At 48.3% G+C, this 26842-nt stretch overlaps 1 protein-coding gene and 1 long non-coding RNA gene across 8 annotated transcripts; one reads left to right on the plus strand and one right to left on the minus strand.

Moving 5' to 3' along the window:
- Tfap2a (transcription factor AP-2, alpha) lies at positions 1-24437 on the minus strand. Of its 7 annotated transcripts, NM_001301674.2 has the most exons (8): positions 20851-21119; positions 19869-19997; positions 14541-14975; positions 11328-11379; positions 9290-9521; positions 7468-7586; positions 5391-5532; positions 1501-3602 (listed from the first exon to the last, which is right to left on the minus strand). In NM_001301674.2, exons 2-8 carry the CDS (start codon positions 19917-19919, stop codon positions 3314-3316), a joined length of 1320 nt encoding a protein of 439 aa, NP_001288603.2. In that variant the 5' UTR covers positions 19920-19997; positions 20851-21119; the 3' UTR covers positions 1501-3313. The 7 variants fall into 7 exon arrangements, with proteins under 7 accessions (XP_006516965.1, XP_006516966.1, XP_017170968.1 ...); XM_006516902.4 differs by lacking the exons at positions 19869-19997; positions 20851-21119 and adding an exon at positions 24318-24437 and having other exon boundaries at positions 1-3602; XM_006516903.4 differs by lacking the exons at positions 19869-19997; positions 20851-21119 and adding an exon at positions 15447-15677 and having other exon boundaries at positions 1-3602.
- On the plus strand, positions 14007-21361 carry Gm26688 (predicted gene, 26688). The gene is made up of 3 exons (NR_125899.1): positions 14007-14063; positions 19610-19979; positions 20221-21361. It is a non-coding gene; the product is annotated as a predicted gene, 26688 (long non-coding RNA).
- Positions 24438-26842: the final 2405 nt, after the last annotated feature.

The following is a 26842-nucleotide window of genomic DNA, read 5'->3' on the forward strand; positions in this document are numbered from 1 at the left end:
TTTTGAAAACCATTGTTTATTTTTTACCCTGTCCTGTTCCAGCCAGTATCTCCTTTCCATCTTTCGTGGGATGCAAAGATTATATTGGGTTCAGGTTTTCCAACGTAACAGGCATCTGTAAATCCAGATATGAATGAATGGTATTTAATAAGATTGTTTCGTTTTAAAATGAGTATTTATGTGTCATTGGAGAAAGATCGGCAATGGATGGCTGTTTATGAATGCTATTGTGCCTGAGGTTAGGATCCCCCTCCCACCCCCCACAATCTGAGATGCAGCCAAGAAAAACAGTCCTGATAGACAATGCTTCACTTCACCTGCTACGACGATGTGTGCATTTCATTTCTGTCAACAGTATGTACAGTTAGGGTTCATTCGCCTCATTATTTTATTACATCTACGTTACAGTTAACCAGTCTCTCTAGGAAATAATAAATAACCGCTTTAAAAAACAATTGCTGCGTTGCGTTCTGAGAATACACTTTCCATCTGAATTCTCTTTCTCTCTTTTCTTAACCCACCATTGTTATGAATTCTCTGGCTTTGGAAAATAGAATTTAGACTCCACCAACTCTTGTTGGTTTGTGGAGATTGATTTTACACTGCCTTCCATAAGGAGATCAGAAGGGAAAAGGCTGCAGAGGGACACATGGAGGCTCTCTGCCTTCTCAGTCTTCCCAGAAGCCAAAGCCCAGGACCACAAGTCCAGCCCTTCTCAGCATGCCTACCTACACAGCTTTTCACTAAGCCCTCCAGCTAGCCAGCCTCTATTTCTTTGTTATAATAACAACAACAACAACAACAACAAAGCCATATGTTAAATCAAAATAAAAAGCCACCTTACTTCCAAGGCAAAGAATTACAAATTCCGTTTACAAAGGGCTCTGAATCCGCCCTCTTCCTGGGCTAGAAGGTGCTTCCTTTCCCCAGAGCAGTCCTGTTATTGTAGAAGACTGATAGAGAAGGTTGGGGGGGGGGGAGGGGAAGGCCCTCTGCCACCCTCTCCTGTCCACTTTGGAGACTTTTGTGTTTCTAAAAGGTCCTGGGAGGAGCCAGTCAAGATAGAAAGGGTTTTGGGTGTGCCTGAATTTGGGGTGGGGGTGTCAAAGATTCCAGAGACCCACCTACTTTGCTACTCCCCTCTTCTGGCTCCAGTAGTGAATTCATCTCTAGATGAAATATTAGAGCAAATGGGGCATCTGGCCTCTCTTTCTGGGTTCCATGAATATTTCCGCCACCTTTCCTTTTCTTCTCCCAGAAAAATGAGAGTTAGCTTAAGCCATAAAAGTCTAAGCAAACAAGACTGTAACGGCCATCTTCCTTGTACTAATGAACTAATCATTTGAGTTTCAGTTGTCTTCTGAGACAGATTCTGGAGCCACTCAGGGGGGAGGGCTTCTTCTGTTCTGACTCCACTCACAACCGGATCTGTCATTTCTAATGTTTAGTTCTGAGAGTTTAGAATTTTGGCTTCCAAAATGCAAATGAAAACCTAAAGGATCAACATAAATAAAATAAAACTTTATTTTTAATAATAAAGTTAATGCCCCCGGTCAGGAAGCAATAGCATGTCATTCCTTTAGCAGTACAAACAATCTTTTATCCAAAAGAATACATCGGGCTTTATTGGGTCGTTTGTCTGAATACAGACTCAGTGGAATATCTAAATGATACCCTGCTCTGAACTCCAAGTTGAAAGTAAGTTTTTATTATACTTGAGGGAAGCAATGGGTTCAGCTGCTTATTGCAAAGAGCAATTGCCAAGGGAGAGTTAAACTCAATTACTGTAACCATACTGAATAAAAAATACTGCCAAGAACAAAAATACGCCTGGGTAAAGACAGCCACTGAATAAAAAAAAAAATCGACATAAAGCGTATCAAATATTTATTTATCTGGGCAACAAAGGACTATGATACATTGACAGGCATAGAGGCTCCTGCCAGAGCAACTCAACACAGTGCAGCTAGGACTGCTTCCAATGTGGCCAGCGAAGACAAGGAAGCCCAGGTGGTCCCAAATGTTTAAAGATGAACAAAGAGAGGCAGAGAGAGAGAGACAGAGAAAGAGAGAGAGAAAGGCAGAGAGAGAGAGAGAGAGAGAGAGAGAAGAGAAGAGAAGAGAAGAGAAGAGAAGAGAAGAGAAGAGAAGAGAAGAGAAGAGAAATCCCTAACCCTTGGTTTAAAGACAATATTCATTTATTGCTCGAAGGATGCTTTTAAGGGAGGACAGTGAACTCAAATAAACTTTATTTTTCTCCCCATGATACCATAGAAGGATTATCAAATCACTCCAGTTTAAGAAATTTTTTTCCAATCTCCCAATATCACTGATTTTTTTCCTGTCAGTTCAATGAAAAGCTAAATGTAATACTAATTATATATAAATTTTTATTTTACCTTAAAAATGTTTTTGTTCAGCTGTTTCATTATAATCGTTTAACATGCTACCACGGGGCTAAATCCATGAATTGGAGAAAAGGGGTGGGGAGGGGGAGTCTTACCCAAACCTTGGATTTCTAAGTAAAACCACATGAAGAACTAACAGGGAGGATCCAAAGCCCACTAAACAGGAGGTAAACGAGATCACCAGATAAATAAAAAAAGGTTTAAAACAGACTCACCATATTTACAAATCCCATTAAATTACACATAAATAAATATATACAGAGACGTGAACACTGATTCCCTTATAGAATTGTGGATTGTGTCATCAGAGGAAGTTCAAGTGGGTGGTTGTACCTTGCAGAAGACAACTTCTACAACTGAAGACAGGACATAGAACTTCTGTATTTGTGTTCAAGTTTATTCACAATACTGATAAAAAATGTCATTATCCTCTTTGCCTTTTTTTTTAAAAGTATGGCTACAATCTGAAGTACGCAAGGGAAGGCGATGAGTTAGTCCCATGAAGCTCATATACTTTTTAAATTTTTTAACGTCCTTTTTAAAAAAAAAAAGTTTTAATGTTTGTTGTCGATTTGATTAAAAAAAAAAAAGGTTCACAAACGCGACAGAACTTTTCTTTGCTGGCTTCACGACCTGTTCTGTTCTCTTAGGCTCCACACGAGGGTAAAGGGGGTGTTGGTACTGATGGGGAAGTTGAGGCAAGGCGCTGAGTAGGCAGCGGCTGCCCCACTGGCAGTCGAGAGAGCAATCCGGAGGACTCCGGGGACGAAGGGCGGCGCGGCAACGCAGAGTAGCAGCAGCAGTAGGAGTGGCTGGTCCCGGAGCTGTCACCTGCCGGGTGGGGGAGGGGCGAGTGGGGGGACGCGGGCCGGTGAGGCGGGCGGGGGCGGGGCGGGAGGAGAGCCTCACTTTCTGTGTTTCTCTTCTTTGTCACTGCTTTTGGCGCTGTTGTCCGTGTGGCTGTTGGGGTTGTTGCTGAGGTACATTTTGTCCATGGCCTTGAGGGCCTCGGTGAGATAGTTCTGCAGGGCCGTAACCGCTGCACACACCGCCGGGCTGCCGAAGCCATGGGAGATGAGGTTGAAGTGGGTCAAGCAACTCTGGATGCCAGGCTCCAGGATAGGATTGGGCCGCGAGTTCCCCAGGGGAGATCGGTCCTGAGCCAGCAGGTCAGTGAACTCTTTGCAGATCTGTCTGCAGTGGAACAGAGACAGAAGTGAAAGCTCCCATCAGGCCTTAGTGGTAGTGAGAAACCATCGCTCCCTGAAGTTACCTCAGCCATCCAGCCCACCTTCCCCCACTCAGGACTCAAGGCCAGTCACTCAGAATAACAAAGCCTGTCACTTCTAAACCAACACTCCTCCCTTAAATGAATACCCTTCCTACTTCAAAAAGACCTCCCCTTCTCTCCCCACCTCCAACCCTCAGCCCTGACAAACTTCTGCCTACACCTTTCTCACAGCAAACACCCTGAACACAGGAAAGCATTTCACAGGCAAAGAAAAGTTACACCGGAAGTGAAAAACACAAGTATCCCTCTTCAGTATTCTAGAAATGCCAGGCTTGTTCTTCAAAATATCACCAGAGCCTGCTCCCCACATCCCTAAAGGAACCACAATAAAAGCTGGTGGAATGGGGTCTCCTCTCATTCACCTTCAAACCAGATGAGACTTGAATTTAGGCAGAAAGGCAAACTTTGCTTTTTCAAAACAACAGCAGGCCCCGGGGAGAGAACTCACACTTGACCACACCACACACACACACACACACACACACACACACACACACACACAAGGATCTGCCTTTGGATGCTCAGAATTTATGTAAGAATCTAGCTTGGAGGCTTATGTCTTTAACCCCAGCGCTGGATCAGAGAGATAGTGGGATCTCTCTGATTTGCTGGGCAGCCATTTTAGTCCAAATAGTGAGCTCTGGGGTCAGTGACAGACTGTCTCTAAGACTAAAGTGGGGAGCCATAGAGAGAGCTACCTCAGCACACAGGAAGTTTGTCTGGTCCTGGAAGCCAGCAGTAGCAGAGGCCTTCCTGAGGTTGCTACAGCCCATGGAGGGAGGGTGTGTGTGTGTGTGTGTGTGTGTGTGTGTGTGTGTGTGTGTGTGTGTGTATAAGCCTATCACTAGGCCAGAAACTGTCCCACACAAGGCCTCTCTCTGCCTCTTAACTCTCTGCTGCGGTGCCCTTCGGTGACACCAGCTTTTGATAATTGAGGACTTCTAAACAAGCCTTTTAATTTCCAGCAAACATATCAAGACAGTCATTTTTCTTTTCAACCTAGAGAAGTCAATTCAGCCCAGGCACTTTGGGAATATAACTTGGGCCATCTTGAAACCCTGAGATGATAGCTTGCCAGTTAACTAAAACTTACAGAGTTACATAGTATACATAGTATAGTATAACTATGTAACTCTGTCTCTGAGTCTCTCTCTCTCTCTCTCTCTCTCTCTCTCTCTCTGTGTGTGTGTGTGTGTGTGTGTGTGTGTGTGTAAGAGAGAGAGAGGATAGAAACTGGGATTAGAGGTAAGAGTAGAGCTGTTGCTGGACGGCACATTTTGTAGGCCGAGTTAGCCTCTGCCTTTCAGAACACAGTGATAGAGAGAAAACCCAGGCAAGCCTAGTTGGTAGCCCTGTGAGGATTTGATTCTGACTTTTTCTGAAGCAACACAAATCCATACTCTTTCAGTGAAACCCCCGGCTGCAAACCACACACATCCACATTCATTTAAAAGTCAACACAGAAAGAGACAGACTTTAGGAAGAACACAGAAAACACAGGGACAATCCCACTCTGGTTCCTTTGTGACACAGACTGCGCTCACTTCGACACTGGTGCCCTGATTTCAGTATTCACAGCAAAGCCGATCAACAAGAAAGGAAGATGGGGGTGGGGGGTGGGGGGAGCAGGAGCTAATTTCTGTTTCTTTTGACAGTGAACAGCCCAGACCCTGCAGAGGTAAATGCCTTACTTTGTGGCCAGGAGCATGTTTTTTCTTGCCACTTGCTCATTGGGATCGGAATGTTGTCGGTTGAGAAATTCTGCTACTGCTTTGGCAGGAAATTCAGTTTCGCACACGTACCCAAAGTCCCTGGCTAGGTGGACGGCTTCTCCTGGCAAGAGGTGGAGGAGGGAAGTGAGGGCCAGAGAACCACGGACTTGGGATCAAAGTTTCCCCTCCACACCCAACTCCCTAAACTTTCTTCACCAAAAGTTGGAAGGAACAGAAACCACTTGTTTCCTTTCTTTAGACTTTTCTTCTTCTCTGTGCGATCCAGAGAGCAAACTCAGCAGTGCCTAGCTGGCTTACAAGGCCAAGAGGGTTTGAAAATGTTAATCTCGCCCATCCCCACCCCCACCCCCATCCCCGACTGCAGTTTCCTCGACTTCTGTTTGAAAATGGCTGCCCTGTTCCACCCTCACACCTATCAACACACCCATCAGTGGCGCTTCCTAATCACTCCTTGAGCATTTCAGCAGGCGAACAACCGAGAAAGTTTACATTTTAACTTGATCACATACAATTATCTGTTCATCCAAGCCGATTAACCAAGAGGATTTGAGGGTCACTCCACTGAGTCTGTCTGTGTTGTTGATTTTCGAATCTTTGGTTTTAATTTCCTGAACCAGTTGGTTTTTACTGCGGGGCTTCCTGCCATTAGCTCCGGCTCCGGAAGAACGCATGCGCCAATTAGAGCATCAAAGCCCTCTCTGCAGAGCTTGTTTCCATAAAATGGTGCGGATCACAAACAATAACAGTTCTCCAGAAACTGCCTCCCCTCTGCCTCACTCAACCCCCAGACCCAGACCAGTGCCTCACGCTCTACCCTCAGCTTCCACCACCATTTTCCTGGCATATAATTTGGGGATTATGATATGGACAGCAGGATCTCTATACACTACCATTATTTTAACATAATGTTGCTGGGTTTGAATTTCTGGCCCTAAACAATAGATTTTTTTTAAGTTACATTATCACCACCTTCAACACCATTTAACACCCAGAAATCCTAGAATGCCTTCTCAAAAACATTGTTTCCAATGTTCTCGAGAAACTTTCAGATTCTTAGATTCCATGGCAATATCTCCCTCGATGCACTATGCAAATAAATTATGCCTCATTAAAACATAAGTGGCTAGCTTTAAATCTGCCTGGTAATAAATCTCCATCTTCTTATTTTTCTATTAATGTGAGATATAACAAGACACAAAGGAGAGCTATTCCCTGATTCCCAACCTTAAATGAACTGAGTATCAGAAGAAGTTGGGAATCTAGGAAGCAGGATGGTGAGTGAGCAGATTCTGGTGACAGCTTTTGGGTAGCTGGCCAGGGTGGCTTTTTGTCTTAAGGACTTTGAAGGGTGGGTGTGTGTGTACTAAAGGGGAGGCGGGGGGGGGGGGGAGCCGGAGTAAAAAACTCTTTTACAATTTGTCTGTTTCTTCTTCTCTTTCTGTATCAAACAATCCAGATTCTAGAATTGCTCACTTTCTGCCCCTCCTGGAGAGAAGACACACAATGGAAACAAGAGGTAGGAAGTATATGGCTGGAAACCAACAACCCACAAGGGCTTTTAACCCTGAGCTTTTGGGACAGTCTTAAAGCAGGATGCAGGTCAGAGATTCCCAAATTCATTCAGGAAGTAATGGTCACGCATTTCTCAAATGCAGATGTCAGAATAACTTAAGTGATTTACTGCTGAGTTCTTTCCAGGAGACAGGAACTTGGGGAATGTGTAGTTCTTAAATTTGTTCACTGTTTAGGTCAGGTTTGAGCTGAGGGTAGGGTGACTCTGCCAGACAGAGGAAGAAGAACATATAGGCACGAGTCTATACAAATAGGCTTTGGATCTTTTGTTTTATTTTGTTTTGTTTCTTGTTTTTTTCCTTGGCATCCCAAATTCTTTTCAATTCCCAGTTACATTCCATGGAAAAGTGAAGCCACCCAAAGGACACAAAACACACTCAAACATCTGGCTACTAAATATTATCCACCCCACCCCACCCCCAAGTTGACAGTTCCCTTCCAGATAGCAAGCAGATCTGTTTACCTTCCACTAGTGACGTGAGGAGGGTAACGTTGGCAGCTTTACGTCTCCCTGCTGGCAGATTCAATCCTATCTTGTCCAGTTTTTCTCTTAAAGATCTCCCTCCATTCTTAGACTTCGCTCTGTTTCAGAAACATGGGAGGCAGGGGTGTTAAAAAGATTGATTTTTCTCTTGTCACATCAGAGTCATTCTGAACACTTTCTAAAATGTGTTCTTAAAAACTGAGGGTCATGGTTCCAAGGCAGGAAAAGAGAGAGCAAGAAGGAACTATATAGAAAGATCATGGAAGATGAAAGGCATAGTTGTCATTGCAACTATTGTGGCAGGTTGGGAACTTTCCATTTTCACACACACACACACACACACACACACACACAGTTCTGATTGCAAGAGTTGGAGGTATTCCTGAGTTCCACTGATAACTGTGTTGCTTTCCCTGTTGCTATAATCCCAGCAAAGCCCAGTGGGGTCTTTAAATTGTCTTCACAAGATCTGCTGTTAGGTTGTTCCCAGTGACCAAAGTTATCATCGCGCTCTCATTTCATGTCCTGGCTTTGATCCCAATGGGAAATGCACCTTGCCAAGTGTTTACATGCCATGTCAGGAGCATAACTGGAAATGTCAAGAGGCTGATGGCTGATATCAGCCTTCAAAATTTTTCCCTGATTTCAGAAACAATGGAGTCACTTCTAAATAGATGTCTAAATAGACTCCCATAATCAGAAAGTGGTTAAGATAAATTGTTTAAATAAAACAGCAAATTAATTAATTTCAGATTTTATTCCCTACTCAAGTGGGTCTTTAATTGTGTGGATTAGATTATACTCCCATAGGTGAGCAGTCTCCGATATTGGGGATGGGGGGAGGGGAGGAAAAAGCAGAGGGCAGAGAAAGATCTGTGACAGTAAAAGATAACTAAGGAAAGCCGCTGGTATTAACTCTGCAAAAACCCTCTTAGAGTATGTAGGTGGGCCATACCCACCAAGGCCCAACTGAGAGTTATTAATATACAGGAATAAAGTTAGACAACGAATTACAGGTCTTTTGTAGAGAGGAGAGTAAGAGACATACTCTTTGGCCAAATTTAATACTAGGCCTACAACTCACACCATTGGATAGATCCCTAAGAACACACCTGGCTCTGAAACTTTTCTCTCTTTAGACTCTACCTCCCTGGCCCTTGTGAAAAACAGGACTCACTCACTTCAGAGAGGTGAGACTCCTGTGTTAATGGATGCGACTACATATAATGAACAGAAACCTGTCACACATCACAGCAAATCAGAACGTCAAAAGAACACCCCCCCCCCCCCCCCCCCCGTACAGAGACTGGAGTGGAGGTAGAGGTTCCTTATGGCAGGAAGTGCCAGCAACCAGGGATGGGAGGCACGCAGCAAGCAGAAGTCACTCTCTTTCTTTACTTGAAAACCTGTCTGTTAAATCTCCACTCAAGACCCTACAGTGTAGTAAGGCAAAGCAAGGAGCCCGGAAGCTTTTCTGAGCTTGTAACCTGTGCGCAACCAGGGAAAAGGCAGCAGCACGGCGCCCCACGGCTGCCAAGGCTGGGACTGAGCCCCAGACGTAGAAAACTGCGCCTGCGTGCTGCAGAAAGCGGAGTTCCCGAGTGCGCAGGCGCGTTGCCTCACACCCCACCCCCGCCTTCAGCCACGCCCACAAAGCGCCACTCTTTTCTCTCCGCCCCTTTCACGTCGCGCGTGCAGTACAGCTACCGGCCCAGCGCAGGCGCACTGGGGCCGGGTTCCCGGGGTGGAGCGGGGCGGGGCGGGGCCGGGTGGGGCGGGGCGGGGCCGGTCCGAGCCTCACCTCCGCAGTACTCCGCCCAGGAGCGACGCGTTAAGACACTCGGGCGGTGAGAGGCGCCGCTGTACTTCCGCCACCGTGACCTTGTACTTCGAGGTGGAGCTGAGGAGCGACAGGCGACCCGGAACTGAACAGAAGACTTCGTTGGGGTTTACCACGCCACCGAAGAGGTTGTCCTTGTTAATAGGGATGGCGGAGACAGCATTGCTGTTGGACTTGGACAGGGACACGGGGCCTGCGAAGACAGATGCGGGCGCGTGTGGGGGGCGGACCGACCGAGCGCTGCTCAGCTCAGGAATCCCGAGGCGGCATCCTGCCCTGACCCTTGCAGCAAGCTGTCTAGAGATGGCTGATGCTGTCGCGACCCCCTAGGCTCTCAAAGGGCTCCGAAGTGATGCAGGAGCTTGGGTTTAGGGAGGCAACGAATGGGTTTTATGTGTAAACCCGAGACAGGGTTGGTGTAGTGGGGGTTTTGCTGGCGAAAGGCTCAGTGCCAAAAGAAATTGCTGTTAAAACCAGCAGACAGTTTCGATTGCTGCAGCAGCCAGTAAATGAACATTTCAGTAAGCTAGCAAGTGGTGGATTCTGTTATCACACACTACACGTCCGTCCTTTCATCAATAGACCCTTATGTTCCATTTAAAAGACACTCGGGCTTTGGAGATCATTCCAAGCCCGTGAACAGGACTCAAGAATAGGCCTACAGTTGAACATTAGGAATGCATCCTTTTGTTGAGCAAATACTAAATGAACCCTGTCTGTCTAAGCCCCTTCAAAGGGATGGGGGTTAGGATATATAATCAGTTAAAACCATAAGCTCTTCATTGTTGGATCTACCATTGTTAGAAAACAAATTCAAGACCATCAGAACAAGGGGTTCATTTCTTAACACATGAAATTCAGATGCACCTACAACCGTTTAAGTTCAATGCGTTTGTATCTTAAAATTCCACACAGAGACATATAATAATATGCACAGTCTCATCATAGCACCTCTCATGTTTTTGTTTTGTTTTGCCTTTAAATAGGGATATTCTACTTGTATGGGGAGGTGAGGGCCTCTAGGTTTTGGATAGATCACTTGTGACATTAATAGCTCTGGGGAGGCTAATAGAGACAATAGGAGTTAAACGAACTCGGGAGAGATTACTAATAAAAGAGCCAATTATCATGTCGACTTGGAAAGAGTACCTCTTAACATTTATCCCTTACACATCTAATTTGACATGACAAAGATTTCACAGATGCAAAAATGAAACTTTAAACTAGCTAACAATATACTGATTCGGGGGTTAGAAATGAGAACAGTTTTATATAGCATCATCCTCTGGTGGTGCCCAGAATCCTGAAGTACCTGCCACCATAACAACAAAAGTACTGCTGCTGCATTTAATACAAGAAACTTTATTTCTACCCACTAAGCACAATGCAGATGATAAACCCATGCAAATTATGTAACATCTTTCTTTTCTATATACATAGGTCAACAGTGGGCATCTTCAAGATACTAATTTTAACCAAAAGCTAAATTTTTGCTAACCTAATTCAAGTTTTAAAGCCTTGAAACTCAATCAAGAGACTAGAAACTAAATCAGAGATCTCGAAAGTTGTCCTCCCCTGATAGGGTGCATTTTTTCAATCTGACTTTTTATTAATATTAAATTATTTGTATTATTTCAGCTTGATACACTTTTGAACCCTCATGGCCTTTAACTGCACACAATTAATTAACTATGAGACTATTTCCAAATCGAAATGCCACTTCCAAATCAGGTCAACTAGTGCACATTTCACTTTGTGCAAATATCATTAAACTACATTCAACGCTGAAATCCCGATTAGAACAAAGCTAGCCTGTTGCCATTATCAAGGTCCTGAAAGCTGGTGGTTTAAGCACTGTTCTTCTATGCGTATCTATTTGCTAATTCTGAGCCTTTAGGAAATCCTATTTGAAAAAAAGAATAAATACAGTCCTGTATGTTCTTTTAAATAGCACTCTGCCTGTAAGGACATGCTTGGAATGAAGAAGGAAATGGCTTACCTTTCTTAATTACAGTTTGATCTGGGATGTTAATACCCGGGTCTTCTACGTGCTGCAACAAAAGGATACACATGAATGTAAGCGTATAATCAAAACAAAAGGAAATGAATATTCGCTGCAAGGTGGGGGAGGGGAGCTCTCCCTCCACCTCCCCCATGACATTTATATATAAACATCTTATCTTGGCTTGCTGAATTTGGAGCTTTAAAACTCAAGAGGTTTCACTGTATACCCTCGGCCCATTTCTCCTCCCCCTTCCCCCCCAGCAGATAATCCACGCTGAAGAGCTCCGGATGGAGAATAAAACTTTCTTTGAAAATCAAATGAAGTTTTGGAGTTCCTAATCTTTTTTTTTTTTTTTTTTTTTTTTTTAAACAATCAGTTCGACCTTTAGAAATGCACCTAGCTTTAGTGTGCCACCTTTCAGCAGCCTCAGACCTCAGGGATCCCAGTGTGGAGGCAGCAAAGCCAAAGAAACACAATAGAAAGGACGGGGTGGGAGAACAGCAGACTGTTGGAAACCCTGTAGGTAATTCACAAAGCGCACGCACACACACACACACACACACACACACCTTCACTTAAGGAAAGCTAGAAATAATTTTCAAAAGACTGCTGCCTGAAGTAGATATGGCAGGAATGTGGAAATATCAGGAACAAAAACCCTTTGAGGCTACTCTCCTGTTGTCCAGCAGTAGTGTGGGGTCTCCCCCACCACCACCCTTCTCTCTCTCTCTCTCTCTCTCTCTCTCTCTCTCTCTCTCTCTCTCTCTCTCTCTCTCTCTCACACACACACACACACACACACACACACTCTCACACAGATGGATGGGTATGCGTATATGCTAGAATCCAAACGTGATTAGAAAGTAAAATGAAATCATGTTTTCTAATGCAGAAACTGACAGGCAATATAATGTCTGGCTGTGTTTACAAATTAGCACCAGGGCTGCTGAGATAGAGGGTTTCGCAATCGTTACCAAGCACAGGCATTGCCATTTAAAAAACTATTACTTCCTTCTCTAGTCTTTGTCCAACAATAATACTGATTCGAACCTTTTCCATTCTGCCTTGGATTTATGCTCATGTTAATTGTGGCTGATCGCTATGATTCCGGGTGGATGGCACTAAGTTGCTTTATTACAGGTTTTATTATACTCAATGCTCTCATTTGTAACTTGCCTAAAGTGCTTCTGGATTTAAGTATAATTAAATTGAGAAATGTTCAGAAATGACTACTGCTGCAGTTCTTGTGTTTTAACTATATGGGGAAATATGATCCCTTTATGCTTGCACCCTAAACCCATAAAGTAAATGTAGTGTGGAATAATACTTTTATTTCTGTTATTTCTAGCTAGACCTTGTCCATACAGGGAAGACTGTTAAGTTTAAAACCCCACTGAGATATTAATGATTAAGTAATTTTCACCATCGACTTGATTTTCTTAAATATTTAGCAGTCATTCTTATTAAAAGTTAACTGTGGCAGCAATGAGAAAATTGAAAACAACCCTTTTCCTGACCCAAATTCCTTTGAAAGATTTTTTTTTCCCCTTGAAAGGTGGGGGAGGGTGAGAAGAGCACAAGGCTTCCTGCTTTCATGTGATCATTTGGTTAATTTCTCCTACTGACCAATTTCACCACAAAGAGTTACCACACAGGTATCAAGAATTCCCACCAGCCACAGGACATTTTTTGCAAAAGTAGATCTATGTCCAATGCAGGATAACTCCAAAGCTTACGGCATTATTTTGCTTTGCTACTTGAGTGTTTTCAAAGAACAGGCAAAAAAAAAAAAAAAAAAAAAAAAAAGAATTCAGAGACTTTCTAACTAAAATCACCATAACTTCTAGTTCTATTCAAAATTATATTCACTAAGGATCTAGTTCTATTCAAATTCACTAAGGATCATTTTTAAAAGCACGTGAATATGCACACAAACACACACCACAAACACACATACACACACACACACAGAGCTCACTTAGCCTTACAATGGACCAAGCGCCTGCTTTCTGTGTTCCTTGAAAGGCTGTTAAGCATAACCAACAAATTTCAGTGATTAACTAGGCTAAATGAGAGAGGTAATAAATTTTCTATTTTCCTGTAGAACTTCAAGAATGTTTTAAATCCGCCAGGCAATCAGGTAAGTTCATGTGGCCCGTTTTCCTTACAATCTAATTCAGTAATCATTAAACTGTCAACAGACATACCACTGCTATATTTGATGTAGTAATTTGAAATAGCATTTTAGCAAAAATCACATCCAGATACATTTCCTTTCCAAAGAAAAGCACCTTTAACAGAAGATATATATATATATATATATATATATATATATATAATATTATATATATATTCATATTACACTTCAGGAAGAAAGCCACAAATTTATAGAGCCAAGGCTGAGATACTGGTTGCAATTTAATTTTAAAAAGTATTTTCAAATTATCCTTAGCCTGGGTTACATTCTAAGTAGTTCATATGCTAAGGGCCCTGCTTATTTAGAAATCATCTTAAACTGCATTTATTGATAACTGAATTAGAACTCCACACAGCACCCAATAGTCTCCAAACATTTAATTGAATATGCAGTGTAGCAGATTCTGATAGGCGTTGGGAACCTAGCTAATGATTTATGAGGTCACTACTTAGCACCCCCAGGAAGAGAAGAAAGCTGCATTTTAACGTCCCCGTGCTTGGATTTGCTGCTTATGTCCCTTGGATCAGGATAGGGTAGGCATAACTTCTAGGTTTTACTAATGTGTATAAAAGCCGGATCAAGGACCTTACCCTAAGTCTCCCAGACTTGTACTTTGTGAGTCCATTTGAGAAGCTCTAGGTTTAAATTTAACCTCTTTCGGAAAACAGCGAGAAATCATCCCCCACGCCACTTTCAGCAGTGGAATTAGAATCTCCCTCGATCTCACACAGTTTACTGTCTCGGAGAGGAGCTACCTGAAGGGTGACAATCGCCTGATTTATTTGTGTCGGTTGGAAGTGGTGACCCAGGCATTGTTGAGCGAGCTCCAGGATGCATTGTTCTCAATTACTTTTTAATTTCAAAACTCGGTTGTTTAAGTGAGTCTCACCCTCACCCCCAACTATTATTGAGGAAAACCAAGGCCCTGAGGGCCTGGGCTCCACGAAGCTTCCCAGAGGGCAGGTGAGCCTAGGGCTGCGTTCCCTCCCGCGGCCTGCACCGCCTCTTACCGGGACGTCCTCGATGGCGTGAGGTAAGGAGTGGATCGGGAGGTCCCCGAGCCCAGAGCCGAGCCCGTGCGGGCCGTGCAAGAGGTCCTCGTGCCGCCGATAGTCCCTGCGAGGGTCCAGGCCCGACAGTTGGTGGGGTAAGCCCCGGTGTGTGTGTAAGAGCCCAGATTCCTGGCTCTGCCTCTGACCGGGCCAGCCCGGGTGCTGCGGCTGCGGCTGGGCGTGCAGAGGATTCAGGCTGTAGGGGTCGTTGACGTGGGAGTAAGGATCTTGCGACTGGGGGTAGATAGGCTGGTAGGGCGGGGGGAAGTAGGGAGGCTGGAAGTCGGCATTAGGGGTGTGGGACAGCGGCGGGGCGCTGGTGTAGGGAGATTGACCTACAGTGCCCAGCTGGGGCAACCGTGCCGTCCCGTTGCTGGTGCCGTCGTGACGGTCCTGGAAGAAAGCAAGACGGGAAGGGGAAGAAGAAATGAGGCGCAGGGCTTCAACTACCCTACTAAATCCATTCCACAAGCCCAATGTGGGGAGGCCGCCGAAGTAGGGGGTATCAACTACTACACTGTTCATATTGGAAAACACCCAAGAAGTGAAGCAGGCCTTTCCAAAAAAAAAAAAAAAAAAAAAAAGCAAAGAAATCAGAATATGTAAATATAGTGGCACAGTAGACTCTCAGGGACATTCCTCTCAAAGGAGGGAAGGAGACGTAAAAGACTGTGTCCTGTAATACAACCCTTAACAGCCGCAGTACCAAGCCTTCCTTAAGCAAAATTCAGATAGCCACTAAATATTAAACAGGAGAAGCGGCCTTTGCTTTTCCCGGATTTGAACCTGTCCGCCACTGCATTATTGTTTACTCTTCTATTAATCTCGAGGTGGGGAAAATCATAAACCTTCAAAGACTATTACCATTTCATGACTATTTAAGTAGAAACATGCTTCACACGGAGGCCTTAAGAAAGCGCACGTTTAAATGACTAGCTTAAAGGTTTTAACTGCATGGTTGGGGGGGGGGTCTGTCTTTTCCGCTTCCTCTGTTTGTAGGCTTTTTACACGACAGGATCGTTTTTATGATATGAATGGGGAGTGAAAGACGCCAAGCCAGGGTTTAAAATAGAAAGATTCTGCCGCACCGAGTTCTTTTAAAAAGAAAGAGGTGCACCCCGGAGCGGAGGCCCCCGCCCCTTCCACCCCAGCCCCAAAGGGCAAAAGAAACCCCCGACTTTAGGTTTTTCAATTGCAAGCTGCTTGCAAAGCAAGCCAAGAGTGGCTTCCAGAGAGCGGGAACCTCTCTCCGAGGTTTAGCCGCCAGGCCCCAGGCTAGGGGAACACACCGAGGTGCGCCTTTCACCCCCACCCCAAAAGACGGATTGAACATCAGATATGGAGAGCGTCTCTGGAGCAAGTAAAGACGCAAGGAAATAAAGACGAACCCGGCGAGAAACTGGCCCAAGGAAAGAGCTGCGGGGTAGGTCTGCGTGCACGGAGAGGTCCAGCAGGGACAGGGCAGTGGCGACGCGTTGGATTTGGGGATGGAAAGGAGCCAGAGAAAAGTGGAAAGGGAGATAGGAATGCAAACGGAAAGCGAGGTCCACAAGGAACCCTGGCCAAGAAGCTCAGGATCTCGGGCAGTTTCTCGGCTGCGGGTTTCTGGAACAGAATTCCTAAGGAAACAGGGTTGGGGGTGGGGTGGGACTCACCATAGCTGAAAAACTGTGAACTAACATCTGCGAAGAGTCTGGGGTAACCAGTCAGGGTGAGGAAAAAAAAAAAAAAAGCCAACAACAATAACCAAAGCAAAAAAGCAAAAAGCAAAAAACCACCACGCCTCGAGCACCCGGCTGCCCCGCGGCCCGAAAGAGCCACACACAAAAGGCGCCGAGAGCCCCGCGCCACCCAGGACTCCAGTCACCGCGCGGACGCTGCCGCGAGCGCCGGAGCCCCGCTCGGATCCATCCGAACTTGTACCACCGAGTCGCGCGGCGCCTTCAGCTGGTCGAACCCACGATCTCTATCCTCCCAGGATCGGTTAGGATTTCAGAGCTCTTTAGGAAAAACAAAAAGCAAAAACCACACCACCAACAACAACAACAAAAAAAAAAAAAAAAAAAAAAAAAAAAAAAAACCAAAAAAAAAAACCACCAAAAAAGAAAAGAAAGAAAAACGAAAAAAGTGTGTGTGTGTGTGTGTGTGTGTGTGTGCGCGCGCGCGCGTGTTCCTTAATCCGTGTCTCCCCCTCTTTCCTTAGCGGCGGCTTCACTTCAGCTTCTAATAACCGCGCTGGGCAGCGTTCCTGGAGCCTCCTAATAGCAGATATTCATGACTATTAATATTACACGAATACTTAATAAGGGAAGAATGCCTGGAAATCGAGCGTGAAGCGGAGAGGCAACTCGCGCCGGAGCCGGCTCTCAATGCAGTCATTGACGGGAGTCTCAGTGTAGCAAATCGGAGGTGGGGAGAGGGAGCGCGAGAGACAAAAAGCGAGCGACGGAGGGAGCGGGCGAGCGTGCGGGGGGCCGCGGCGCGGCGTCTGGCGAATCACAGCAAAGGGGCAACATTTTAAAAGGTTGCAGGGCCTGCAAAAGTGAAAGAGAAAGAAGGCGAGAGAGGGAGGCCGAGGGGGTCGGAGCACCGAGAGGGAGGATGTGTCTGCGTGCGTGTGCGAGAAAGAAAGTGTGGGCGACTAGAAGAGAGAGGAGTGGAGAGAGGGAGGGAGGAAGGAGGGAGCGCCCGGGAGGAGGAAGGGAGGGCAGGAGGGAGGGAGGAGGAGGGGGAGGAGGGGGCCGAGCCGGAGCTGCGGAGGGGGAGCCCGCGGCGGGGTGGGGGGGGAGGGGAGAGGAAGCGAAGGAGGACAATCGGACCTAAAAGGCTAGGGCAGACCTCGGGATGGAGCGGGGGTCGCGCGCCGCGGGCTGGAGCTCCCGGGACCCGCTGGCGGCTGCCCACCGAGTTCTGCGCCTGGGAGGTGCTTCCCGCCGCTCTCCGGCCGCGGGATTCTCTGTTGCGCAGCGGGGCCTGGGACTCGGGACTCGGCTGCCCGCTGCCTCGCTGATCCTCCATGGCCCGGCGTCCCGCCTGGGAGCAACCCGCCCGCTTCGCTAACCCTTGTCCTCCGCCTGGTCGCGAGCCGCCTTCCCTAGGACCTCGGAGCCGTGAGCCCGTCGGCTGCGGCTTCTCCGATCTCGGTTGGTCCCCGGACCGGGTTCCGGGAGCGGGAGCCGGAGCCGGAGCCGGGACGCGGCCCCGGGCGCGCACAGACGCGAAGCGGCCCAGCCTGGGCGCCTCTGGCGAAGGCTCCTGGCTCCCTGCACAAACCCGTCGGACTGGCTGGGCCACTCCTGCCGACACCCCCTAGATGACAGAGCTAGCTCTCCCCTCGCGTCGCCACTGCTAGTCGGCCCGCCTGGTTGTCGGAACAAGCGGCACCTCGCCTCTTGCGTGTCCCTGCAGAGTCTCAGCCAAATCAGACAACTCTAAGCCCGCTCGGGAACCCGAAATCTCCGCTCCAGAGCTGGCTATCCCGCTGATACCAAAGTTGTTGAGATTGCCCAGACTTTTTTTTTTTCTTCTTCTTCTCTCCCATCCCGGTCTCATCACACCCCTCTCCAACCCCTCTCTCATGCGCCTTCAGAGTCCCTCTGGGGGGTTCAAGTTCATCTCGCGCCCTACCCTCGAGTTTCCTTTGGTGTGTTGAGCCACACTAAGATTCTTAACGCTTCCACTCAGGGCGCTTGTACCCCGAACTGATTTCGGGGTTCCAAGAAAGTGAAAAAACCATCAGCTAGAGAAGGGAGCCCAGATCCCTAAGGGGGAAAAACTGCTCTTAAAGAGTCACAGTAGAACCTAGCCCTGCCGGCAAAAGTCACCCTTAGTCTAGAAAACAAAGCTGTCTGGTCCTACATGGGGTTCCTGGGCCCCTCTCGGCGCACCACAGGAGTCCCCAGAGAAGCAGGGATATTGGTAGGGATGCCTGTCACCTGGTGTCCCAGGTTGGGAGTGGAGAGGGATAAAGGGAAAGACGGAGAGGAGAAAGGCGAAAAAACCCAGCATTTTAAAAGAAAAGGGGGAGGGAGCGGGTGACACTTCCCTCACGTAAACCCAGTTTCTAATTTCGAGTGAAGTCAGAATTTTTGCCTCTGCGCGCCCGCGAGCAGACGTTTTAGCCGGAACCCCTAGCTCCAAATGCCGAAAGGGGGGGGGGGGGAAGAAAGAAAGACAGACAGACAGACAGACAGACAGACAGACAGACAGAAAGAAAGAAAGAAAGAAAGAGAGAACAGCGAAAGTCAAGGCTACTACAGATTTGGATAATCACGGGCTTCCCACCCCTCCGTCACACCACTCGCTGATCAGCCCCTTTCAGTGGGGTATGAAAAAAAAAAAACCCACACACACACAACAGGCTGAGGCCATCCCTCCCCCACCCCCCGCACAAGCCGTTGGTTCTTTTTTCATGCCTCCCTGACTGTCCCAAAAGTTATGCTCTGAGGCTCTGGGTTTTAAAATGGGTTCCCAAGGGACGGCCCTCTCTCTGATCCCAGCGGACTATCGGCAACTGGAGACGATCGGCTGTCGCCCCAGGATTTTCAGGGTCCCGCCGCTAAGCACTGGCAGGTAGAAGGGGGATCCCTCCCCCGTCCCCGACTCCCAGAGGCCGGTAACGCACCCACACCCAACCACCACCACGGGGTGTGTCCACCCCGAAGCTCGGCGGGAGAAACTCCTTAGAACTTCAAGGACTATAGCAGCTAAAGAGTGACACCAAGGGCTGACGTGTGGGCTCCCAAGCCGAACGTGCTTTACAGGTCAGGGCGAAGTGTGTGCGCCCTTCTCCAAATGCAAGAAGGGAACGTCTTTAGGGAGAAAGAAAAGAATGAATGAAAAAGGGGGTATTAATGTCAGGGAGGGAGTGAAAGGGGGGACATGGTTTTATTTTCTTCCTGCTACTGTAGGCACCCCCAGGATCTCGCTCAAACACACCAGAGTGCACAGGCACGTGCCCAGTTGCCAGCTTTTTTTTTTTTTTTTTTTTTTTTAAATCCAAGCTCTTCTCTTCCTTCCACTCTCAGGCAGAACCAAAAGTAACCAGGAGAAAAGGGGAAAGAGTGGAACACGAGCTTCGAAAGACAAAAGTGAAAGAACCGAGATCCATGTCCACTATCTCCAGCGTCTCCCCTGTGCTATTCGGGCGACATGGAGGGGTGGGAGCTGCGCGGGTGTTAAGTTTGTCCCACTCGCATTTCGCGTGGAGAGAAGGAGGAGGAGGAGAGGGAGGGTCGATCTCCAAGCCTGTGGCCGCAAGGATGACTGAGTCGGCGCCGCGCTTACCTCGCAGTCTTCGTACTTGATATTATCCGTCAGTTTCCAAAGCATTTTCATGGATCGGCGTGATCGGATTTGCCCCTCTGCGCCTCGCACCCCAGCGGAGCTACTCTCTGGGTTAGCGCAAAGTGCGGGCTGCGGGCGGTGAGCAAAAGAGGAGGAGGGGGGGAGGAGGAGAGGAGGGCGAGGAGGAGGAGAAGGGTAGGAAGGGGGAGGAGGAGGTGGAGGTAGAGGAGGAGGAGGGCCAGGAGAAGGGCGAGGAGGGAGGAGGAGAGAAGGGTTAGAGAGCTCCCGTGTGCGCTCGGAGATCTCCCTCTAATGGTAGAAACTTTTCCCTTTTCCTGCTCCTCGCGAACAGCCTAATCGCCTCATTAGCATATCAACAATAGTCCAATTGCTCGCCAGGACCACAATCTGCCGCCGGCCGCTCCGACCCAGGTATAAAGGCCTCTTCTAGCCGCTAACTTGCTCCTAGAGCACTTGCCTGCATGCCAGCCTGCAAGCCCAACAACTCTTCCTAGAGCTCCAGCACCCTCCCTGTTCGAGCGTCCCCTATCCCCAATTTCATCTCTTTCCCCTTCGCCTGTCTTCGGGTCCTGCTAGCCAAAGATGCTTTGGATAAAGCTCTGTACTACGCAGGGTACCAGCGGCGGCGCCTAGGGACCAACTTTTAGTACCCCACCTCCCACTCTTACTACAACCGCCACTATCTGCCTTTCGTCCCCGTCCGATTTTATTAGAAATCATTATCCCTTTCGCAATGAACCGTAGCCACCAAACCAGGACCAGCAAAGTCACTCCAAGAATTTTGCCCAACTAGAGATCGCCTCCGCTCACGGCTGTTACCCCCTCGGGCTGCAGCGCCCTGGGAGTTTTATTAGCTTTGCGCTCCCCCCTCCCCCCAGGTTGGAGATTCTGCCAGCCGGCTCCGGTGGCTCGGTTGGGGTTTGCGATCTCTTAATTGCTACGTGTAAAATAAAAGTTGTACCCTGAAGAGGTTACTCGACAGATCCGGGGGTTAAATGATTTTCCTCCGGTTTGTATGAAGCTGAATCGGACTGACTATTCATCCGGGCGTTTGGACTGTAAGGTTTCCCAGGTGCAACGTGGACAACAACACAGAATTCGGATGGGGATGCACAACCCCTTCTGGAGTGAGCCAAACCGCAGACCCATGAGCTCCTGCGACTCTCCATGCGGTGTCGTACATGCATCAAAATAAAACATTAGGAACCAACTCTTCCTGTGCAAATCGGCTCCAGTTTTCCCAAGATTCTCCTTTTTAATTAAAGAAGGACGCGACCCTTTATGACTTGATGTTACTAACGCCGGCGTTTTGGCGGCGCAATGGCCGGCTGGTGAAGAACCTGAAGGCAGGAGACACCCCTTCCCCAAGTTGGCCACTCCTGACTCCGCCCAGGGGCTTACTCACTCCACCGGGACCCTTCCTCCCTTACTGCAATTATTCTAAAGTAAGATATTAAAAAAAAAAAAACACTAAAGACTTTAATGTGACACTCTGATATAGAGGGATTTCTCTGGCTGAGTTTTCCCACTAGCACTTTAAAAAATATTTTTATCTGTCTTTGTCCTGCTAATTGTGGATCAACGACAGCAGATCTCCTCAGAGACCTCTGGTTCATCTGATTCTTTTTTCTTTGGTTTTTCTTCCTTCTTTTCTTTCTTCTTTCCTTCCCCCCCCCCCACCCCAAATGTCCAGGCCTCCTCGATTTCCATAGTGAATCCCTCATGGGGAAGAAGACATCGGCAAATCCAAGTGTTTGCTAACAGGTGGAAGAAAAGCAAGAGAAGAGAACACCAGCCTCCACTCAAAACTGTAGAGGTGCAATTCTCCTTCCTGAAGACCCTGTCTAAGCTAGAGTCTCTTCCCCGAAAAGCCAGAGACAAGACCAGAGCTGACAAGTGAATTCAAAGTCTCAAGGCCCTGGGTAACCCCTAGAGATGCCTTTCCACATTTAAGTAGCACTTTGGCTGATAGGTGTAGGAACTTGGCTTCCCACTCTGCCCAGGAAAAAAAAAAAAGGTCAATTTCTAAGTAAAGCTCCGCAAGGTTTTTCCCCCAAGCTCAACTGACCTGTAAAAAGGCTTAAAACCTAGAGCTCAGTCTCTGGGAGGGGCCAGCACCTCCACTTTCCCCAGAGGCAGCCACAGCCCGGTGCCCTATGACCTGTAGGCCCGCTCCAAGGCCTCAAAGCAGGGGTTTTTACGTCCTGCGGGCTCGCCAGGGTGCTTGCGGGGAACTCGTAAGTTTCGCTTTCTTTTCCTTCAGTTGTGACCTAGGGGGAAGGCGCTTAAGGGGTTATTTGCTCTCTAACCCGACCCCCCCCCCAATCCCCTCCCCTGTCCCCGCAGCTCAGTGCCGGCGGATCTCTGGCTCCAAATCAGCTAAAGGCTACTAAACTGTAGTTATACTTCCGCCAAGGGCACCATTGACGTGTAGATTGGGCCTGCCAGCTCTGGGCGGCCGCAGTCGCGGCCCCGCAGTGTGGGCGCTGATGAAAGGCTGGGGAGAGCGGGTCGGTTGGGTAGCCCCTGAGCCTGGGAAGCACACGCTTGCCTGAGCTTCATTACCACAACTCGTCTCTTGCAGTCAGTTCTGCAGCTGGGCAGGGGCCGTGGTTCCCTTGGATAGGAGCCTAGAGTTAGAGCTGAGGATACAGGCCTGACCTGGGGGGAATGAACTATACCGAGGCAGGGACATCGGGAGTAACAAAGAAACATGGGTCGGAATGATCTTCTGTTCTCTGATTGTCAACATCCACCGAGATGAGCGATACCCAAGTGGCCAAGCCTGGTAGATCTGTTCCCATAGGTCTCAAAACCACTGGCCCTCAGCCCCAGATCCAGGCCCTACAGCCATTTGCCAACTGTAGGCTCTCCCCGCAGCAGGCCCTGACCTCCAGCCACATCTCTGTCTCTTTTCTTTAGTCACCCCTGGCTTTCAAAACCTAGCCTGAATCCCTAGAGGCCTGGTCCCAACCATAGCCCACTCTAGGCAGTGGGTACCTTCTCCTGCCGATTTCTTTAGAATTTAGCTATAACAGCATCAGGCTTCAGCACCCACAAAGAGTTAGGTACCCAGGGGGTGGGGAGAGAAGGGCGTAGGCTCTAGCGTTTGTGTTTGGTGTGAAACTTTCATCCTTAAACAAAGTCAGTTTAAGTTTGAGGAAGGAATATCATTTAACAGGTTTAACTAGAGGAAGAGTATAAAAGTATTCACTCAACTAATAAAAGTAATAAATATAAGGGGAAAACAAACAGCCAAAGATCTTCATTTCTCCAACTCCAGACAATGTAATGAAGATGACACTCTCAGAACTTTACCCTGAGCTCTCAGGCAAACGGCAGAAAAGCAGCTCAACTCCAGGGCCTTGCCCTGGAAGGAGCAAAGCTTCCAGCTCTGTTTTTTGGTGTTTTTCTTTTTTTGTTTTCCTTTGGGAAGGTAGAAGCTCTTGGTTCAAAATGCCCCTTAGGCCTGTGGCTTAGAGAATGTAGATCTAACCAGGCCTTGGTTGGCTCGGGCAAAAAAAGGGAAGAAAACAGGGCCCTGCGGTTCCTATTATGAAATCCTCAACTGGGGATTGGCGGCGTGCTACTTCAACCTAGCTAGAGCCGCCCTTGTTTCCCCGTCAGGGCAATCTGGAAGCACGTTCCCAGGGTGGGTGCTGGAGTCTGTGGATCTTTTAAGGCCAGACCCGGCGCCTACTCCGTTTTGAGGAGTCCACGGTCTAACAGGGTCACCTTTGGCAGGTTCTAAGACCGAAAATTCGCTGTCTTTACTCACCACCGCAATTCTGTAGCCCAACAACCGAAAACCTACCCTAGGAAGCCGATTGAGAGAACAGCTAAACTTTTGGCAAACTTTAAAAAGTGTCTTTCACAGAGAGAGAGAGAGAGAGAGAGAGAGAGAGAGAGAAGAATATGCTCCCGGCTATTGTCTGGCTATCAGGACGTCTTTTTATTTCATCCTCCAAGGAAGGTCCCCGAAATGCAGGATACCAACCGGTCAGGTGCACCAGGTCTAGGGGCGAAGTTGAAGGTACGGCCATCGGGGAACCCATACCTCCAGCCCGGCGTCCCTCCCTACTTCTTAATTAGTCATCCACCCAAGTTTCTGTTGGGATGGGGGTGGGAAAATGGCTGGAGATCAAACCACGAGTGACCCGAGGGGCCACCTGTGGCGCCTGAGCCGGACTCTTTCCCGGATTCTGGCCCCGAGGGCCGCGCTCTTGGCCCCCAGCTCCGAGGCTGTTGCCTGCGCTGGTTTGTCCAGTCTTCCCTCTCTTGGGAGCACTCTTGGGCGCTGCCAGGCGTGCCTCACCGAGGACTCCCCTGCCCTGGGCCACGGTACTTCTTCTCCGCCTCCCCACTCCCGGCCCCCTCCTCCGCTCCACCCCCGCCCACCTCAGCCCCAGCCAAGGCAAACCCCCGTACCTGCCAGTCCCCCATTTTGGCAAGTATGGACATCGCGGCTCGGCGCTCCTGGCGACGGGTCCCCGCCGGGCATGGGCTAGAGGGCTCAGCCGGGCCCGCTCCCTGGAATCGCTTAGACAAATCCTTTTTTTTTTTTTTTTTTTTTTTTTTTTACCTGCTCACCAACATCTCACCTGGTCATAAAGAGCTAGGTTGCTACCTGCCGACGCATGCGCGTTGGCCTAAGGAATTCACTCTGCCAGCTCCAGTCCCAGCACCTCTCTGAGCTGACCTGGGAAGTGATGGATTTATAGCCACGGCAATCTCACCATCAGCTCCAGCTTTTCCCAACAGCCCTAACCCGCTTTCCCGGTCAGTCCCTGGCCAGTGAACCGAAGCCAGGGACTGGCTGCTGAAGGTTGCTGAGTCCCACGCGGGTGTGAGCGTGTGTTTGAGCACTCGTGTAGTGGGGACATCTGCAAGCTCATTCCACCGGTTTCCTCGCCCCCCCCCCGAACTTTTGGGTTAGAAGTGGGGGAGGGGCTGGGGGGGTGGCTGGGCCAGATCTGGAGAAAGGGCCGATGGAGAGTCCGGGCGCACCTGGACGCTAGCGGTGGGACAGGGCCCCCGCCCCCTCCTCCTCACCCGCCCACGATCTTCAAGGCACTGCCAGCTTTAGCGGATCTGATTGCCACCCCCAGGGCGGCCTCAGCTGTGGATTCCAGATCAAGTGTTGCTCAATAGGTGAAGATATTCGCAATTCTGCTTTACTTGTGTCTCCGAAATTCAGTCCCCTTCCATGGGCAGAGGGTTGGGGGTGAGGGGACTACAAACACACACGTGCTCTTTCACGTTGGAATATTAACACTTAAGTATAAAGCCCACCAACAACCCACGTTCACGGTTCCTGCCCCCCTTCCCCCAAGCCCCCATGACTTTCAGGCTCTTTATCTTTTTCATTAAAAACTTTTAAAAGCGAGAATTGGGGCGTTGGTGGTTCTGGGATAGGCAGCTGAGGTTTGGGGTTGGGGTTTGCTTTCCCATGACAGATAAAATCGTTCAGGTGACTTCATTGCTGTTTCTAATTAGAGGGGAGTTTAAAAGAAGCCACAGGATTTGGGGCTCCCATCTTGCTCGCTCATCTCTGTCAGCAATCACACCTGGGCAGGAGCAGAGGCGAGAGGAGATTCGCCCGGGGGTGGGTGCCCTGCTCCCACAGTTGCGGCAGTCACTTTCTCGGGGACCATGAGGTTTCAGGTTATACAGAGCGCGAGCCTGGAGCACCCAAGACAGCCTCAATCATTCTCCTGGCGCTACTATCGTCGGGACTTGGGGAAGAACAAAGAACCGGCCTCCAATCATTTCTCTGACATGTCAGCAAATATATGTAAAAGGTCAGCTGTGAATTGCAGAGTGGAGAAGAAGTCTCCACCCCAAAACTCCTCCTTCCTACTCTGGCGGGGAGGCTGGTCTAGATGGTGCACCCCACTCGAGTGTCGAGGGGAGGAGTGTTGGTGTCTTTCTTTGGAGTCCCTTCAGCGTTTTTAATCATCCCTTAATCTGCTGGCCTTTCATCTCAGGGCCGATTTTCTACTTGATTGGAAACTTTCTTGGACCTGTCTTAAAACCTTGCTCAACAAGTTTGGAGTTTGTTTGTAGGTGGAGTTTTGAGGGGTTGTTTCCCCTTTATTTTGTTTTAGTGACAACTAATAGTAAAATGATGTTTTAAACTCATGAATGTCTACACTGAACCCGCCCTGATTTTTTTTTCCGGGGTGTTGAAAAGAGAGTGGTGAAACCTATTTCTTATTTTAACCCAAGGCGCAGGTGGCGGCAGTGTTTGAAGCTCCTTATGGTTCCCTTGGGGAATGCTGAGCTCCCTTGCAAATGTGCAGTGGTTACAGACACCCTCTGCCCTGCCGTTCCTTACCTTGGATTCATACAGCACCCCCTGATTAGGCCTGGCCAGGTCCTGAAAGACCTAACAGACATGTGCCGTGGCTGGGGTGGGGCTTAAGGAGCGCCATCTCCACCCTGCGTGATATTTTGTTGACGGGCAAGGCGATGCATGCAGGAAGAGGCAGGCAAGGTCATGGTGCCGGTGGTTGGTGGTGTGTGCAAAGTCAGTCGCTGCTCAGAGCAGATAGAGACACTGGAGATCAAAGAGTTTGGGCCTGGGGGGTCTCTCATGAGACTCTGAAGGGTGGAAGGAAGAAGACTGGAAAAGAGAAAAGATCTAGAAGTAGAGTTTTCCAGCTCAAACGTCAGAGTTCACATCAATTTTGAGTGCTCTTAGCAAAGATTCTGGATTGACTTGAAACTCAGTTTGCGGCCGGCGGTGGTGGCGCACGCCTTTAATCCCAGCAGTTGGGAGGCAGAGGCAAGCGGATTTCTGAGTTCGAGGCCAGCCTGGTCTACAAAGTGAGTTCCAGGACAGCCTTGGCTACACAGAGAACCCCTGTCTCAAAGAAAGAAAGAAAGAAAGAAAGAAAGAAAGAAAGAAAGAAAGAAAGAAAGAAAGAAAGAAAGAAAGAAAGAAAGAAAGA

This window comes from Mus musculus, chromosome 13 (assembly GCF_000001635.26).
Source record: "Mus musculus strain C57BL/6J chromosome 13, GRCm38.p6 C57BL/6J".
NCBI lineage: Eukaryota > Metazoa > Chordata > Mammalia > Rodentia > Muridae > Mus > Mus musculus.

Coding starts and splice junctions, on each gene's coding strand:
- Tfap2a (XM_030247224.1), bottom strand. CDS start 17,600: ATGGAGGATCAGCGAGGCAGCGGGCAGCCGAGTCCCGAGTCCCAGGCC. Junction 5,533..7,467: donor CCTCACGTCACTAGTGGAAG/GTAAACAGATCT, acceptor ACCTCTTGCCAG/GAGAAGCCGTCCACCTAGCC. Junction 3,603..5,390: donor AACATGCTCCTGGCCACAAA/GTAAGGCATTTA, acceptor GTTCCACTGCAG/ACAGATCTGCAAAGAGTTCA.